This window comes from Pagrus major, chromosome 24 (assembly GCF_040436345.1).
Source record: "Pagrus major chromosome 24, Pma_NU_1.0".
Classification (NCBI taxonomy): Eukaryota; Metazoa; Chordata; class Actinopteri; order Spariformes; family Sparidae; genus Pagrus; species Pagrus major.
The window spans coordinates 1066183-1082764 of NC_133238.1; the positions used below are offsets into that span (position 1 = coordinate 1066183).

General features: G+C 40.8%; 2 protein-coding genes across 2 annotated transcripts in view; both read right to left on the reverse strand.

Moving 5' to 3' along the window:
- Positions 1 to 7567, reverse strand: part of rras (RAS related) — a 35350-nt gene extending 27783 nt beyond the window's left edge. Inside the window, exons 1-2 of the mRNA XM_073495511.1 lie at positions 6919 to 7567; positions 4694 to 4781 (exon numbers count right to left, since the gene is read on the reverse strand). Coding sequence (XP_073351612.1) covers positions 4694 to 4781; positions 6919 to 7005 — 175 coding nt within the window. The 5' untranslated portion in view covers positions 7006 to 7567. The remainder of the gene's footprint in view (positions 1 to 4693; positions 4782 to 6918) is intronic.
- Positions 7568 to 9121: 1554 nt separating this feature from the next.
- LOC141020437 (uncharacterized) lies at positions 9122 to 13747 on the reverse strand. Its single transcript, XM_073495510.1, has 5 exons — positions 13647 to 13747; positions 13320 to 13414; positions 12518 to 12677; positions 12207 to 12330; positions 9122 to 10229 (listed from the first exon to the last, which is right to left on the reverse strand). The coding sequence occupies exons 2-5, from the start codon at positions 13410 to 13412 to the stop codon at positions 9401 to 9403; spliced, it is 1206 nt and encodes a 401-aa protein (XP_073351611.1). The 5' UTR covers positions 13413 to 13414; positions 13647 to 13747; the 3' UTR covers positions 9122 to 9400.
- Positions 13748 to 16582: the final 2835 nt, after the last annotated feature.

Here is a 16582-nt window from a genome sequence, read left to right on the forward strand (position 1 = left end):
AAACGCTGAACTGAAGTCCAGGAACAGCATCCGAACATGAGTGTTTTTCTCCTCCAGGTGTGCAAGGCTCAAGTGAAGAGCAGTGGAGATGGCATCCTCAGTGGAGCGGTTTGGCCAGCAGGCAAACTGGAAGGGGTCAAACGTGACAGGGAGTCTGGAGGTGATGTGCTCCTTTACTAGTCTTTCAAAGCACTTCATCATAATAGGAGTGAGTGCGATGGGCCTGTAGTCATTTAGTGATGTGATTTGAGGTTTCTTTGGCACATACTGGGAAACATAATGGGACTTTGGCTTGATCCAGAGAGGTGTTAAAAATGTCTGTTAGGACACAAGCTAGCTGATCTGCACATTCCCTGAGCACCCGCCCAGGTATGTTGTCAGGGCCCAGATCCTTCCGTGTGTTGACACTCCTCAGAGACCTTCGCACCTCAGCTATGTCAAGGCAGAGTGCCTTTTCATCCTGGTGGGGAGCAGTTTTCACAGCAGGATCATTGTTCAGTGCCTCAAACCTCCCAAAGAAGTTGTTTAGTTCATTTAGGAAGTCCACGTCATCGTCACATGCAGGAGGGGCAATCCTGTAGTTGGTGATAGTCCGTATGCCTTGCCACATATCCCTGGTGTTAGCGGGATCATGGAAAAAGTCTTGGATTTTTCGACTGTGAGCACGCTTTGCTAGTCTGATGGCACAGTTCAAGTTAGCTCTTGCTGTTCTCAGTGCCATCTCGTCGCCAGACTTGAAGGCTGAGTTCCGTGCCTTTAGCATTTTGCGTACTTCATCAGTCATCCAGGGTTTTTGGTTGGCCCAGGTGGTGATGGATTTTTTTTTTCTCTTTATTTTGTTGAGTGAAGGATCTGTTTAGTTATCAGACTGTGAACACCATCAGATTGACACGCCCCTGATCCAGGCTTCTGGCTTATCGACTCTGCTGCGGCTCTGATACTACCTCTGGAGGCGCATCAGAGCCGCAGTGAAATTTCACCCCTCGCCGCATCTGAAACCTTCACATAGAGGAGGATGCAGAGAATCAAAGGGCAGTGAGAAAGGGGCTACTGTTGCAAAGGAAGCCAGGTAGCTGCGTTAAGGTGGGTCAGATACTGTCAACACAAAAAGAATTGATCAAAGAGTGTACGAGGTTAGAAGAACAGAAACATGACAGGCGGAAAGAAAAATGGAAAAAACGTGACTAAAAAGAGATAGAGAGAAAGGGAAGGCCTTAAGAGGTAAAGAAGGAGCAACTGAACTAACGATAAAGGATGAAATATATGCTGTAAGCTTTTATTTTTAATTATTAAGTCTCAATCTTTTAATTGTTACTGCAATGCCACCATTATATTATTTGTTTTACATAACAGGACAGCAAAAACACCAACCCCCTTAAGTCATTGTTGGTGATTTAATTTAGATATTTCATTGGATTTTTTAGTTCTACAGTATATGTTGGATTTTAAGTTATTTGCTGTTTGAAATATTAGCAATTATATTTTATATATCCAGGGCCTGTGCCACAAAGCTATTAGAAATTAGTAATCAAATACATTTCTATACTTTAAGCTTTATAATATCTTTGACTATGTGTCTGGATGAAATTACAGATGTATCCATAATTTGTCTCCTGCTAGTATATCCAGATAAAAGTGTCAAACCACCCATTAAAAGCAACCAGAATACAGAAAATGACATCTACTCAGTTAAAATTTTCTAGGGGAGAACCTCCAGAACCTCATTAGATTGTGCAGTGGCATAATGAGCTCAGACACACGTCAAAGCTTTGCAAGAATTCCTTCAGGGTGTCATAGACTAGACTACTGCTATTATTAAAGTCAATGGGAGGAAATACCAAGATTTTCTAAAATTCATTCACATTTTCCAAAGATTCAACTTTTCACTCGTATTGTTAGGCTTATATTATAATTTATAATGGTAAAAAAACAAGCATATTTTGTATTTTCACTATTGAACTCAGACTTTTTGTGTGTTATGTGGATCTTATTATGGTTATCAAAATAACATCAGTGCACTGAAACAGTAAACTCACTTGGTCTTTAAAATTTGTTAATTACTTTTTGTTAATTAGTTATTGGCAATATATCTGTACTGTACTGTGGTATTATAGGGAATGTATTCTAAAGTAACTTGGCCGTTAGAACTGATTGTAAGCCATGTAATATATTCACAATACAATAGAGTTACAAAATGTTACATGTTAAGTCTACATGAATGTCTTCTATGAGCAGGTAGGACGCATTGGTTCATCTTAGGGCTAGGCGATAAAACGATCTCGATAATTTTCATGATAAAAATTTTCCACGATAACAATGATAAATTTATTACATTTATTTTCGATATAGTTATTTTTGAGTCCGTTTTCCTTTGCCTAGAAAACGCTACACCAACAGCCAATCACATAGCAGAGAAACAAATGCACGTGGTTGATACATGTTTCCAGCCCCTCCCACTCACAACTACTCAGAATGACGGTGACCACCGGTGTGTCGAGCCGACACAAGAAAATGAGCGGTCCGACTAGTGAAACCGAGTGCGAGGAAACTGACAAAGACGAAGAAATTGTACCGAAGAAAGGTCATATCACTTTGGTTATTTGGAAATAGTTATCTGACTATCAATTTGAAGTCTGACAAAGGACAGGCCAGCATTAGATGTCAAATGTGTTGGCGTCCTCAGCAGAACTGGAAACACCACCAACCTCTTCCATCATCTCAAAAGGTACCGTCCCAAACAGTACTCCGAAAGTATGAGTTAGCGGTATCATGCTAGCGTCAGCCTCCCCTCAAGTAGCCAACAGCCAGCCCCACTGCTGCTTCTACTAGTCAAACTTCAGTTCGACAACCAACAGTTGCCGCTACTTTTTCAGCCGTTACCCCATATGAGAAGAAACCGAAGCGACACAAAGACGTAACCAGCACAGTTACGCACTGTATCGCTAAAGATATGATGCCTGCTCTTCGCAGAGGAGCAGCTCAGAGATGTCACCGCTGATATGTGGTCTGGTCGCACGTCCAAACCACATCATGTCTTACAGAACAGGAGGCATTAAAGCTGAACTGAACAACTCCCTGCAAGCTCAAGAATGTGCAATATTCAAAGAATACAGTAGCATAATCATCCTCAACATTTACCTTTTTATTTTATTTTCTTTAATCAATGTTCAGTTCAGTATACTTGTACATATTCATCATTTTATTTATCCAGTGTTTAACATAAAGCCATTTGGTTGGTTGGTTCTGTTGAATGTTTGTCACCTATTCATTCTGACAATAAATAATTGTATTTTATAAACCATAATTAACCTTCTGGTTTGTTTTGGGTTCTGTCCTAAGGAAAATACTCTTAAAACTGTCAATTCAACATTGTTATTGTTAAATATACTGTAAATTGTGATAATTATCGACATCGATCAATATAAAAAAACATATCGTGATAACAGTTTTGGCCATATCGCCCATCCCTAGTTCATCTTCATTATTTCTAAGAGCATCTTAAGTTGCAAGTACAGCAATCTCTTGTGCCGGTTTGTGCCTTCCATGTTTTATCATTAGATTCAACTTACAGAGCTCAGCATTGTTATTCTGAAAAATAAGCATCCAAAAACTTGTCAAAAACCCAGAGGGTAGGTTCTCTGCAGGCAATTCCAGGAACCCTCAAACCCTCCTCTAATCTAGTTAAAATGCATTCCCTCCATTTTTTTTTTTTTTGACCTTCTTCACAATCCAAAGATGGTTGCAAGAAATGACCTTGCTCATTTTGTACAACACATAAATATAAAAACACAAAATATAAAAACAATTTACAAAAATCATAAATAATGCAAGGAAAGGAATTCACTTCCGGTTCAACAATCAATTAAATATGTAATTTGGAGATACCCTCTTTATTTGGACTAGGAAACAGTGTCACAGAGTCACAACTTTGAAGTTAAGAATTATTTTTATTGAGATGGACAACTCCTTGAGAACGCCAGGGATTTAACTTTCATAAAAATGAATGCTTAGCTTTGTGACTCAAATGTAATGTAACATGAGAGGCACAACTGGGGCTGAGAAAACCCACGTTCCCATTGAAGACTCTGACAGAGCCAGTGAGTAGACATGAGTGAGTGCCATGATATGCTGGTCCTACCTTCTATATACCTCTATACCACCCACCACACAAACTACAATATTTGTGTACATATCACTGTAAGACATAAAGTATTACATAGAACAAGTGCTCCCAATATAAGAATGAATCAAATCTATGTAGAGTTAAAGATAATGACCACATACTACTTCTGTTTATTCAAGAAGCTTAAATTTGACCTAACTGTATCATTCAGTCTACAGTAATGTTTACGAAGGACAGGGTATAGGAAAAAAAAACATATAAAAGACAATTGCATTGCTGTAAACAAACGGCTACACATATAAAGAACAGTCTGCCATTCACATATTAGGCTACTGTATGGTGAAACAGAAGTGTGACAGAACACACTACAGCCTGGCCTCATGCAGCAACACTGGCCAAGTGCAAGTCCTAACAAGGGAATGAAACATCCAGAGAGCAAACACACCATCTGTGTCATATCACATCACAGTGCAACACACCCTCTTTCAAACAAAGCCTTTCACACACCCTGCAATCACTCTGACAAACAGTGTAAAGTGTGAATTCATGTCCAGTGTGATAGAGCCTTACTGTCCAGCCGGGTCTCCTTTCCATCCACAGTACAGATCTTGGTGTAGGAGTCTTCGATGGTGGGGTCGTAGTCTGACACAAAGTAGGACTGTGGGACACACTCAGGGTTAATAGTAAGCTACTGCTATAGGCACAGTTTCTACTGTAGTTATATGCTACAATCAACAGTGTCTCTTAATTTAAGTGACTTGTTTTAAAGTTTTCCCAAGAAATATTTCACTCTCTCTTGGAGAGTGGCCATTTGTAAGACGCAGCTTGAGAAAGATGCTGTACATCCATTCAGCAGTTCTACAAATGTGAATACTCCAATAAAATAGATTTGCATTTCTGTAACTAGTGGTAGAACATAACTAAGTATATCTACTAAAGTATTGTCAAATGACTCTTCAGTAGTCGGGTGTTTATCGGCTCAGCTTGGATTGGATGTAGTCATGTTCCCATCACATCTGATCAGAGTTGTCATAATTTTTGGCCCCTTATAAGGCACAGTGTAATGATGTCAAGGACACATGGCCGCATAATAATACATTGTTCAGCCGCCACTGAGTTTGAAAGAGAGACTGAAGTGAAGGATATGAAAAAGCAACTACCTTAAAGAACAGAGATGGCTCACTCCTTACCAACTTTACTCATCAACTCTGGAAAAACTGAAGTGTCAAATTCAGAATTAATTAACAAGTGTTAATCTCTTCTGGATTCATTGGATGAGGTATATGATCTGATACTTTCTACTGTCCCGTTTTCTGGCGATTTAAATTCTACTAAATACTACACACTGGATCTGTGCAATACAAGTGACATGTACTTTTTGTGAGTATTTCTATATTGTACTTCTACTTGGCCTACATAACATTTCAGTGTGGTATTGTAGTTTCCAAGATAGATTTTAAGCTAACAGTCAGGTCAGTTTGATTTGTGGCTTAGTTAGCAAAATCACTATCCATATATCAGTGAATGTTAGCTTGTATTAACCTGCATCTACCACACAAATGAGCCAACAGTGGCATTCTGAAGCAGTAGCTGTCAGGAGTGTAGAAAACCAATATTCAAAAATGTGGCTAGCAGCAACATAAAGTGTAAAAATTGTAATTTATTATCTAAACATAAAAAATACTGAAATGGCCCCTTAACTGATCAGTCATTGTTAGCTGGTTAGCTAGGCAAACCTGACCAAAAATGATTCTACACTGTTAAAAACAGCTCACAAATGAACCAGGTCTGTTAAAGGGACAAATGTATGCTGCATCAGTACTGTTACATTGCCTCTCCCCTCATCAAACTAATGCTGACTTATAGCTCTGATGCTTGTACCTGAGAAAAGACCAGTGTCCTGTTCTGTCATGTGTATTATAATGAGGCAATGGGATCAGCCAACTATAGCTAATCAATGTTAGATAAACATTTTGACCTGTGGTGCAAAGTGCATTCCAACCACAGTGGTTATGACCTGCTGCAGTTCTTCCACCACTGTCTGAAACAAGGCTATAGTCTGTACTGTAGTTTCAAAACCAAGTGCAGCTAGTCAGCTCAGTTGGATTTTAGGCTTTGTACGCTACTGTAAGCAAGTTTCAAGTTGATTTTCATAAGTACTCAATGAAAATGGAAACCAATGCTGCAGAGAAGGTATGGTAAATATACAGCCTACTCATCATATATAATATACTTTCATAAAGGTTATATAACTTATAACTAATGGCTTTATAAATCTCTTACCATGCTTTATAGATCAGTACCAGGTTGTGAAAAATCACCCCACTTTGTAGTTGTTGGTGTTTTTTTGTTTTTTTTGCTCTTTAGATAATCAGAATAACCCTCTATTGGACAGGTTGGCCACTTACCTTCTGGAAAAGAGCTGGACAGAATCTAGTTACTAACTTATTGTTCTAACTCACAACAAGACTTATAAACTATAGCTAATGAGAAGCTGAAAAACCTGTGGCGCTTTATTGATGACTATGAGTTGACAATTACAAGGCACAGAGATTTTTCATAACCTGGCAATTTAGTTTTTATTAATAGCCAGTAACTTATCTAAAAAGATTAAGTGATTTTTTAACTAATCATTTGACTGAGTCATAATGTAACATAATGAATAATATTAATTCTAATAATAGCCTACATTACACATGCAATAGAGTAGGCTACCCTATGTAGGCTTACTGTAGTCTAACTAGGCTTTGTGTCTATAATAATCCCTATAGGTAAAGTACAGTGGGAGTCGGTACCTGGATGAACTGGATGGTAAGGGCGCTTTTCCCGACCCCTCCTCCTCCCACCACCACCAGCTTGAATCTTTCTTCTTCTCCACTCATACTGGATTTACACTTGGATTTGTTAAAAACTTTCCAGGGCCTGAATCAGAGGCCCGCCGTTCCACCAGCAGCTACAGCCAACCCGAGCCGAGGAAAAGCAATCCAAAGCAAAGTACGCGAGTAAATCCGCCTGTTAACGTTAATGTTAGCAGAGGACACCAGCATGCACGATTTTATCGGTGTAGCTTCAAAGTGAAACTTCTTACATGAAGCTCATTTTCCACGACGAGATTTTCAACACACAACGACGGCGTTCAGAATCACACATGAAAACCAAAAGTCCCACCGGAGTCGCACTGTTTATCCACGAAAGAGAGCAGCTCCGTGTCTTTGTTGGAGTTTTTGCTGTGCAGTGGCTTGTGTCGCTTGGCTGCTTCTCTTCGCTTCTTTCTGCTCTTTTCTCCGTGGCCTTCAGGCAGCTACTTGGGGCGGAGAACTGCTTCCTCTTTTCTCTTTCCTCAAGAAACTAAGGCAGCTCACACACTAATTTCCACACAGACACCAAGCGGTGTGTCAGTAGCACATACCGACACTTAGAAATTATATGATAAAACACTACACACACTTTAGCTTTCGTCAGATTAAACAAATAAATGGCCAGAACAAATTCCATGTGTCAGTTTCCTAATTTGGTCATTTGGAGTATCCCTGATCATGTCAACCTAATAACTCGCAAAGGACGTGAAAGTATTACAAAGTAGACTAATTATGATTGTCCATAAAAATATTTGTTTTGTTATTAAACAGAAGCTGTCTTGTTTAATTAAAGGTCTTTCATTGGCTCTGGGTCGGCTTTAACAAGAACATCAATGTAACTTAACAATGTTCGGTTACTAAAACGGCAACGTCGTAGTTGCAACACGCCATATGTGGACTGCTTCCTACAATTACTCTGCGCCCTGAAGTTACATCTCCCGTATATCACTTGCCAGGAAGTTCCTATTCAGTAGTCATAGATGAGGCCACAATGAGCTGTCTTCAGAATCAGAATCAGAAATACTTTATTATCCGCGAGGAGAAATTGTTTACGTTACAGCTGCTCCCATTCAAAGTTCAGAATGCAGAAATAATAATAATAATAATACTAATATCTATATATAAACAAGAACAACAAAAATACAAGAAATGTACACTCCACTAGAACACATATATATACAGAGCAATAATAATGCCAAAGTTGCAAACTTTGTGTCTGACACTGAACAGAACAGTTTGATGGCCACAGGCAGGAATGATTTCCTGTGGTGCTCTGTGGCGCATCTTGAAGGCAGACCATGCAGGCTATTCAGTGTATGTACCGCTATTATCATTATATAATGCACAATGAAATCCACACTTGGATATTTTCATGCAAAATGTATATAATGAGCCTAAAGCATTGTGCCTTATGGCTGATGAAGTCCATAATACATTTTAATGCAAAATTAATGGAGCCATTCTAATCACAAGGCTCGAGACTTGATCATTTAAAATAGTGTGCATTACAATGTAAATACTAAACTCATGTAAATCCCAATATGACCCTTTACCAAGCACAGATTAACCCCCGATTGGGCCGGTGCCCGGAGGCCCCCGACCTCACCAAAATCCCACCAACTGTGGCCTCATTCTGTATTTGCTTTTGGTTTTTAGCATGTTTTTTGTCAAAAGGGTCCTGCCTGTGTGGAAGTCCCGAATAATGTCAAACTTGTTGAGGTTCCCGAGAAACACGCACTCACTGCGTGTCTCCTACCTAGAGCTGTGATGATATGAGATTCTGTATAACTCAGGATCTTGCTTTTAGCTGTTATTAGGCCCATTATAGGACCACATGAAGATTTTCATGACCAATGGATTGTATAGTCTACAAAGCCAGTGTCTTCTTTTGAAAAAAAAGTCTTTACTCTAATTTTATTATCATTAATATACTTGAAACTATTAATTACTTTTGCACTCCTGCACAATATCCCTCACATTATTTGTGTCCTGGCATAACACTTACAATTTTGTGAGAAATGAAACTAATGCCTAATGCGGCTTCTTAGACAGAACATATTGTTATAATTATAAGAATTATTGTATATTTACAGTAAATGGTTAAACTGAAGACTCATACTGAGAAAAAAGCAAGACAGGGTTGAAATGCAATCTTTAATCATCAGTAAATACTTTTGAACCCATTGTGCCATTTTTTTAAAAGCCTTTTAAAATAACTTCATCTTACAAAGGCCAAGGTGACTGGTGTCAATATGTAATAAACAAGACTCATTTGTGTTGAGGTTTCTTGTCAAGTAGAGTTATATTCAGCTCTGCAGGAAATAAATAAATAAATAAATGAATAAATAGAAGACACAAGTTCTTTCAGACCTTGTGTGTGGTGCACAGATATAAACAGACACACCAAGCATCCTGAAAATCAGCTGTATGCAGGCTGTCCCATCCTTACAGGTTGGACAAACATCCCTCCTAGCAGCACCCTCTCCCCCCAGCCCAGCAGCTTGTTGAGGGTGAAGCTGAGTGGCGACAGCAGGCCCTGCTCCATTGCTTCAGCTCTGCTGCACTTGCTATAAGAGGGATTCTTTTCCCAGTGGGTATCTTCAGGCTGCCTGTAGGAGGAAGTGTTGCTCTGTGTCTTGGCCTCTGGCCTTTCCCTCATTTCCCCAATGCAGACAGTTTTGAGAGTGGTAGCGCCCCTTGTTTGCTGGCTGATGCTGGCTGTTGAGGGAGGGCAGATTCCCAAAGGGGTTAAAGAGAGATTGAGGCTTTTGCGTTTCTCAAGTAGAGAAGCTGAGCCTGCTGGGAGTTGTAGTGTGGGCTTTGCTTCTGGTTTGACTGGCTCACAGGGGCTTGGAGCTACAACCTCACCTGGGATCTGGAGCTGCTGCTGGTTTTGATTGAGAGTCAAATGAATATTCTGGAGCTTCCCTGACAGGGAAACCTGCTGGTTTCCACTTTCATCTGAAAGTGAGTTTCTCTGAAATGCTTTGTTTATGTGGTAGAAATTCTCTTTGTATGCCTGTTTGGCCTCTGCTGAGTTGCTTGTGACACTGTCAGCCTGATAATTAATCTTCTGAATGTTGTCAGTGTAGTTAACACAGTCGTTTACAGAAAGCAGGTGATTATCCAGCCGCTGGATGAGGAGGTCACCACCAGAGGCCATCTTGCTCAGAGTTCCCTGGAAATGCTGCAGTTGACCCAGGAAGTTGAAGTTAGGGGAAATTGAGGGTCGACGATCTTTCACAAACCTTACAAGGAGACAGATAGGATGTGGGGTTAGAGCAACCAGTCTTTCACAGCTCATATAATATAATATAAAATAAAATGATCAATAAGAATAAATAAAATAGTAATTAATAAACTAATGTACTGACTGGTTGATATTCTACATTGATGTACAATCTGGTCAGACAGTATTGTGATCTGTTTTTATTTTTTCCTCTTATTTATTTGTGCAAAAGACAGATACAAGTGTTAACCCCCATTTTGGCCATTGTCATCTTAGGGCTTTTTAGGCCAAAGTGAACACAATCAGACATGAGGGTGGAGCGCCAGAGGATATCGTTATTGGATCGGACTGAGAACCTGAGGACATGCTGTGTTAGCGACTTGTCAAACACAAGGTAGCCATGCCCTTAAGAATAGCCTGCTCATACCCAAATAAAATACTTTACAAAATGATTGACATGCTGTATTGAAGAAAACTTGAAATGTGTGATTGAGACTCAATAGGAAACGTTTTACACATGTAATACATCAATGAAAAGTAGTGTCATTTTGTCATAAGCTTACATACAATAGTTGCCCCCACTTGGCCATCAGAAAGAATTAAGTTTTCAGGCTGGTTTCAGACCAAATCAGGCGGTGCGACATAATGCAATTCTTTCCATTCATTTTAATGAGGATATTCCATTTTGGCTGTGGCAGAGCTGGCCGCAGGGGGTTCCACAAAAAAAAAATTGTAAAGTCATGTGTCATGTGTATTCATTCAGTTTGGCTTTGTGCACCAGATAAAAAACATCTGTGGATGCCGATGAGCACTGTAGGACCGGCATGCTTAACCTACTGCGGCAGGGACATGACCAGAGATCAGAGGCAGAGCAGAACTGGTCAGTCGCTGGGCATGTTATTTAGCCTGGCTAAATGCCACAGAGGGAACACAACAGACATTTCTTTGTGTAGCGCTATATTTCACTTGTGTTCACTCGGTTTGGTCTTGTGCCCCAGTTTAAAACACACAGTAATGATCCGCCTCACATCCTGGTTGTTTACTGTTATGTTTAATCCAGCGATGAGGACAAACAATCATTAGTAGGACCAGCAGTAAGCGCAATGTCTTATTTTACATAAATGCATAAATCTGCTCCTATTAAGATGTCCTGGAAGCTTTTTGTTTGCAGTACACAGACTATATAGTTCCATATTTATGACATTTTATATGAGAAATAATTGCATTGAAATGACGTCTTTGTGTAGACCACATTTCAATATGCAATATGACTTCAAAGAAATACATCATCTCTCTTTCAACCTACAAATGAATAAATTAACAAAATAATAACACAAATGTGTGTTTTGTGATTCATTTGTGTTGTAATACCATTTTAGATACTTGAAACGATGGCAAAAATAGGTCCTAGACATTGTTTTTCCAAGAAATTCACTTCTATTCCAGTTTTACTAAATTACAAAATATATACTGGAAAGCTTGATTTAATTTGGCAGTGCAATTGAGTTACCAATCACAGGCAAGAACAATACTGCAGGTAGTAAATTACTGTGTAAAGTGGCAGCCACACCACAGAGTGAAATTTGTGACAACCTGCAGTTCAATTTGGTAAACAGTCTCAATAGCTCCTAGAGATTCAATTTACTGTTGTTTGGTCCAGCTAAGTGGACAATAAGTCCACACAGTTTATTCAAAAGACACATTTGTTCCATAGGCTCCTTTCTCAAAACTGTAAGCCATGTCTCTGTTGTGAAGGAGGGGAGGTTAAATAAAACTAAACAGTGCATTGTCAAGATGGCTCACTGTTGGTCAACTACAGGAAGAAATTCAGCAAAGTTGAACTCAGCATTGCTGTAGATTAATAAGGGTTTGGTATTATGTATACATGCCTAATTGTATATTATAAATAAAAGTATGGAACTTTCACAACCCTGTTCAGTACACTGGCAGATATGATGAATTACTGCACAGCTCAGATGTGTGTAAAAAGCCGTACCTGTAGGCATGGTCCAGGTCCATTCCCAGGCTGTACATGATATAGGCTACAGCCAGAGCTGGGGAGCGAGAGATTCCTGCTGCACAGTGAACCAGGACAGAGGAACCAGAGGACATGGCTGCATCTTCACACACACAACACTGAGACAGTTAGTCAAACTACACAGAAAAAGACAACTAACAATGAACTATCATTTAAATAAAATCAATATGAACAAAGTTATTTGGACTGGAATTATTTGTATTAGGAATTGGACGTAATCCACTTGTAACATGGCTTGTTAAAGAGCAATGGTGTGTGTGATTCCTGACCAATAAAGTGCAGAGCCTGTGGGATCCAGGGCAGCAGGTCGTCCCACAGGGAGTCATCAATGGGGATGCGAAGATATCTGGAGCAGGGCAAAAAGGAGGGCTGGGGGCTGCAGCGGCTCACACTCAGCACATAGGAAATACCCAGAGATGCCAGGCAGTCCTACAAACACACACACAAGGATGGAAATAGAGTGAAATATTTGCATTTTTCATAAAAAGGAAACTAGCCCATTGTTTCTTTCTGTGATATTCACTGTTGGTGGTCTCACCTTATTTAGGATTGTTTGTCTCTTGATAAAGTGAGATTATTGTATTCAGTTTACTGCCATGATCATAGTTCAATAGGCTTTGCCACGACTGGTAGTGTCTACAACTCCATTACATTTCAGGGCTATACTTGTTTCTCCACTACATTCCACTGAGATGTCCAGTTTGCAGATACAAACGTGATCAGTGTGTAAAATTGAGATTTAACCCCCCAACTGTATATTAAGTTGTTAAAATGAGCACCACCTCAGTCAGATACAACAGTAAAAATGCTGCTTTCACATTAATGCATCGGTAATAATAATCCAGTAACACAAGCTATATAATGATATAATAATATAGGCTAATTCTGGAGCCTCTGCAGCTGTATAACACTAGCCTAATTTTACTTTTGATAGTCTTCATTATTTTACTCCAGTGAAATTTAGAATCCTGGACCAATAATTTGACATGTTTCTTTACATAGTTGATACTTTTCATATGTTAAGGATCTTAGTAAGCTTTATTTTTCCACCACTTGTAGTCCTCATCTTACCTGTGTCACGTCGCTCTCCGCTCCAAGGTAGAGTTGCGGCAGAATGACGGACAGCGGAGGCCGCTCCGACTCTCTCTCCCAGGACCAAACCATACCTGCAAGCACAACACGCAATTTTGATGACATAAGACTAAATTGTCTCATTGCTAAAAATGTTGGTCTGTTCTATCGGAACACAGGTAGTAACTTACTACAACTTTCCTTAATCTTAGCACATCGGTTCCAGATGAAAAAGAACCAGCAAATTGTGAAAATGCGCTGTTTTTATATTTAGGTCGCTTATTTTCTCATGCAAAAGACGAATGCTACTTATTTCATATAACTCACTGTTAATTACGCTCTTCAAAATCGCCGACACGTCCTGTTCTTGTAGCAGAAGTCCGGAGTGGGTCTCAGTCAAAGGTCCGCAGACTCTTTCTGTCCTCTGCCGCCGTTGCGTCTTCACTCTGCTCTCCGAAATTGGCTTCTAAACGATGAGCTCATCCTCTTTCTAACAATAGAACTTCATTGGATGATGTCATCTTCAGCCAATCAGCGCTTTGCCTGACTTCCACACACGTAGACGTGTCTCCGCTGTATCAGCGCCTCCCTCAGCAGCAGAGAGAAGAAACAGGCTGTCAGCCGCACAGTGTGAAGCAATCACAGTGTAGATCGCCATACAACTGCGTCATCGACAACACTCAACATTCATGTGAAAATTTACAGCTAGTATTTTCACCACTTGCACAGTTCTGTCGAAATTTCTAAATAAAGGCATTTCGCATGGATTTGGACTGCTTGTGTTACTGCAATGTCTACACCACATCAGTAATCCATCCTTTCTCATATGCCACAAATGTTTTGGAGCTCCTGGCCCCTCTAGACCTCTGGCCCCCTGGGCTTGGTAGACCCCTGTATTAATATAGTTGTTATTTACACCAAACCAGTCACCTTTTAACCTTAGAGGGTACTAAAATCACAAATTTATTTTAAACTGTCATATTCAAAGTGAAGCACTAAGTGTGGTTTACTGAACTTGAATTGAAAAATAACAAAATCCTTGTTAACTGCTCCTTGCTTTCAGGTGCTTGTAACTGTTCCTCGCTTTCAGGTGCCTGTAACTCTGCAGTGGATGAACCTGCAATGATAAAACAAAAAATAAATAAAAATGCCATCAAGAAAAACCTCACCTGCTGTATCATCAGCTGTGGAAGCACTGGCACTTGATGAAACAAAAGGGGCAGGTAGAGTTGGTTGCACTCCAAAGTACTTCAACAGTGTTCCTGAAAAATAACATTGCATAAGTGCATAGTTGATGGAGCAGAATGAGTTTATTTTGCCATCATAACTTACACTCATCAACAAGCAATTCCACACCTAACAATTCATATTCTATAGGCAAATGAGGCATAATTGCAGTATGGTGAACACTTAACATGGTGATCTACTGCAGCCTAATTATGAGGGTAGCACCACTACATCACTCGCCATAGTAATAAAATTGAAGTCTATTTTCATCACAGAAGTCTCCCTACCCAACATGGTATTTTCTCATAAAGACCAATACACCATCTCTCATTAACAACACCAAAGATCTCAGAGCAGAGCGCACGTAGTGCTCCATCTTGCCTATGTAACAGATGCCAGATACATTTACATTTAGGGCATTTAGCAGACGCTTTTGTCCAAAGCGACTTACAATAAGTACATTTGTCACAAGAAAGAAACCACGACATATCACTGTCGATAAAGTAGAACAGAAAAGATAGAAACAATTTTCAAGGCCTCATCTGAGCAAAGTAGCTGCTATTTATCAAGGCTACCATAAGTACAAAAGTGCTATGGTGTAAGTGCTATGGGTAAGAACGGAGGAGGGGGAGTCATACTATGCGGGGTCAAGGTGAAGTCTGAACAAGTGAGTCTTGAGTCTTTTGCGGAAGATGGCGAGCGATTCTGCTGTCCTGACATTGGTCGGGAGTTCGTTCCACCAGTGGGGCACCAGAATAGAGAAGAGTTGGAACTTCGCTGAGCGGCCTTTGTTTGCTCTCAGCGATGGCGGTACCAGCCGGCCAGCTGATGTAGTAGAGCGAAGTGCTCGCGCTGGGGCGTGTGGTCTGACCAATGTTTGGAGGTAGACGGGTGCAGTTCCGTTGACGGCCTTGAAGGCCAGCACCATGGTTTTGAATCTGATGCGGGCCACAACAGGAAGCCAGTGGAGGTCACAGAGGAAGGGGGTCACGTGGGAGAATTTGGGTAGACTAAAAACAAGGTGCGCTGCAGCGTTTTGGATACGTTGCAAGGGTTTAGTCGCAGAGGCTGAGAGTCCAGCCAAGAGAGAGTTGCAGTAGTCCAGGCGGGAAATGACCAGCGATTGGACCAGGAGTTGCGTTGCATCCTTTGTGAGGAAAGACCAGGTCCTGCGGATGTTGTAGAGGGCAAATCTGCAGGATCGGGCCACAGCGGTGATGTTGGGGGTGCAGGATAGTCTGTCGTCGAGGATCACTCCCAGGTTCCTCGCAGTCAAGAAGGCAATACTGTGACGTTCTCGACAGTGACTGCCAGGTCCATGTGACGGCAGTCTTTCCCGGGGATGAAGAGGAGTTCAGTTTTACTGAGGTTGAGCTTGATGATGCGCAGTTGTCCAAGTGGAGATGTCTGCCAGACATTCCGAGATGCGCGTGGCAATGTGATTATTGGAGGACGGGGGAAAGGAGAGGAACAGTTGGGTGTCGTCAGCATAACAATGGTAAGAGAATCCATGTGATGTGATTGCAGAGCCTAGTGATCTAGTGTATAGTGAAAACAGAAACGGTCCTAGTACTGAGCCTTAAGGGACACCAGTTTCCAGGGAGCAGGGTTTGGACAAGGAGCCATTCCACGTGACCTGAAAGGTGCAATTTTTCAGGTATGATGCGAACCAGGTTAGAGCAGAGTCAGCAATGCCAAGTTCAGCCAAAGTGGAGAGGAGGATTTGGTGGTTGGCTGTGTCAAAGGCAGAGGATAAGTCGAGGAGGATGAGGACTGACGAGGCTCTGGCAGCATGGAGCGACTCAGTCACTGTGAGGAGGGCCGTCTCAGTGGAGTGAGCAGTCCTGGAGCCTGACTGATTAGGGTCAAGGAGGTCGTTCTGCGAAAGGTAGGAGGACAGTAGATGGCACGTTGTATCTGAACAAGAGTGTGCTGGCTGCTCCTTTATGCTGACACACCTGGCTTGGCAGAAACTCACAGCTACTTAGCTTCAATGGTTTCACAATAGTGACACAAAAATATCTAGACAAGATTAA

Coding starts and splice junctions, on each gene's coding strand:
- LOC141020437 (XM_073495510.1), bottom strand. CDS start 13,412: ATGGTTTGGTCCTGGGAGAGAGAGTCGGAGCGGCCTCCGCTGTCCGTC. Junction 12,331..12,517: donor ACAGGCTCTGCACTTTATTG/GTCAGGAATCAC, acceptor GTGTGTGTGAAG/ATGCAGCCATGTCCTCTGGT. Junction 10,230..12,206: donor GACCTGGACCATGCCTACAG/GTACGGCTTTTT, acceptor TCTCCTTGTAAG/GTTTGTGAAAGATCGTCGAC.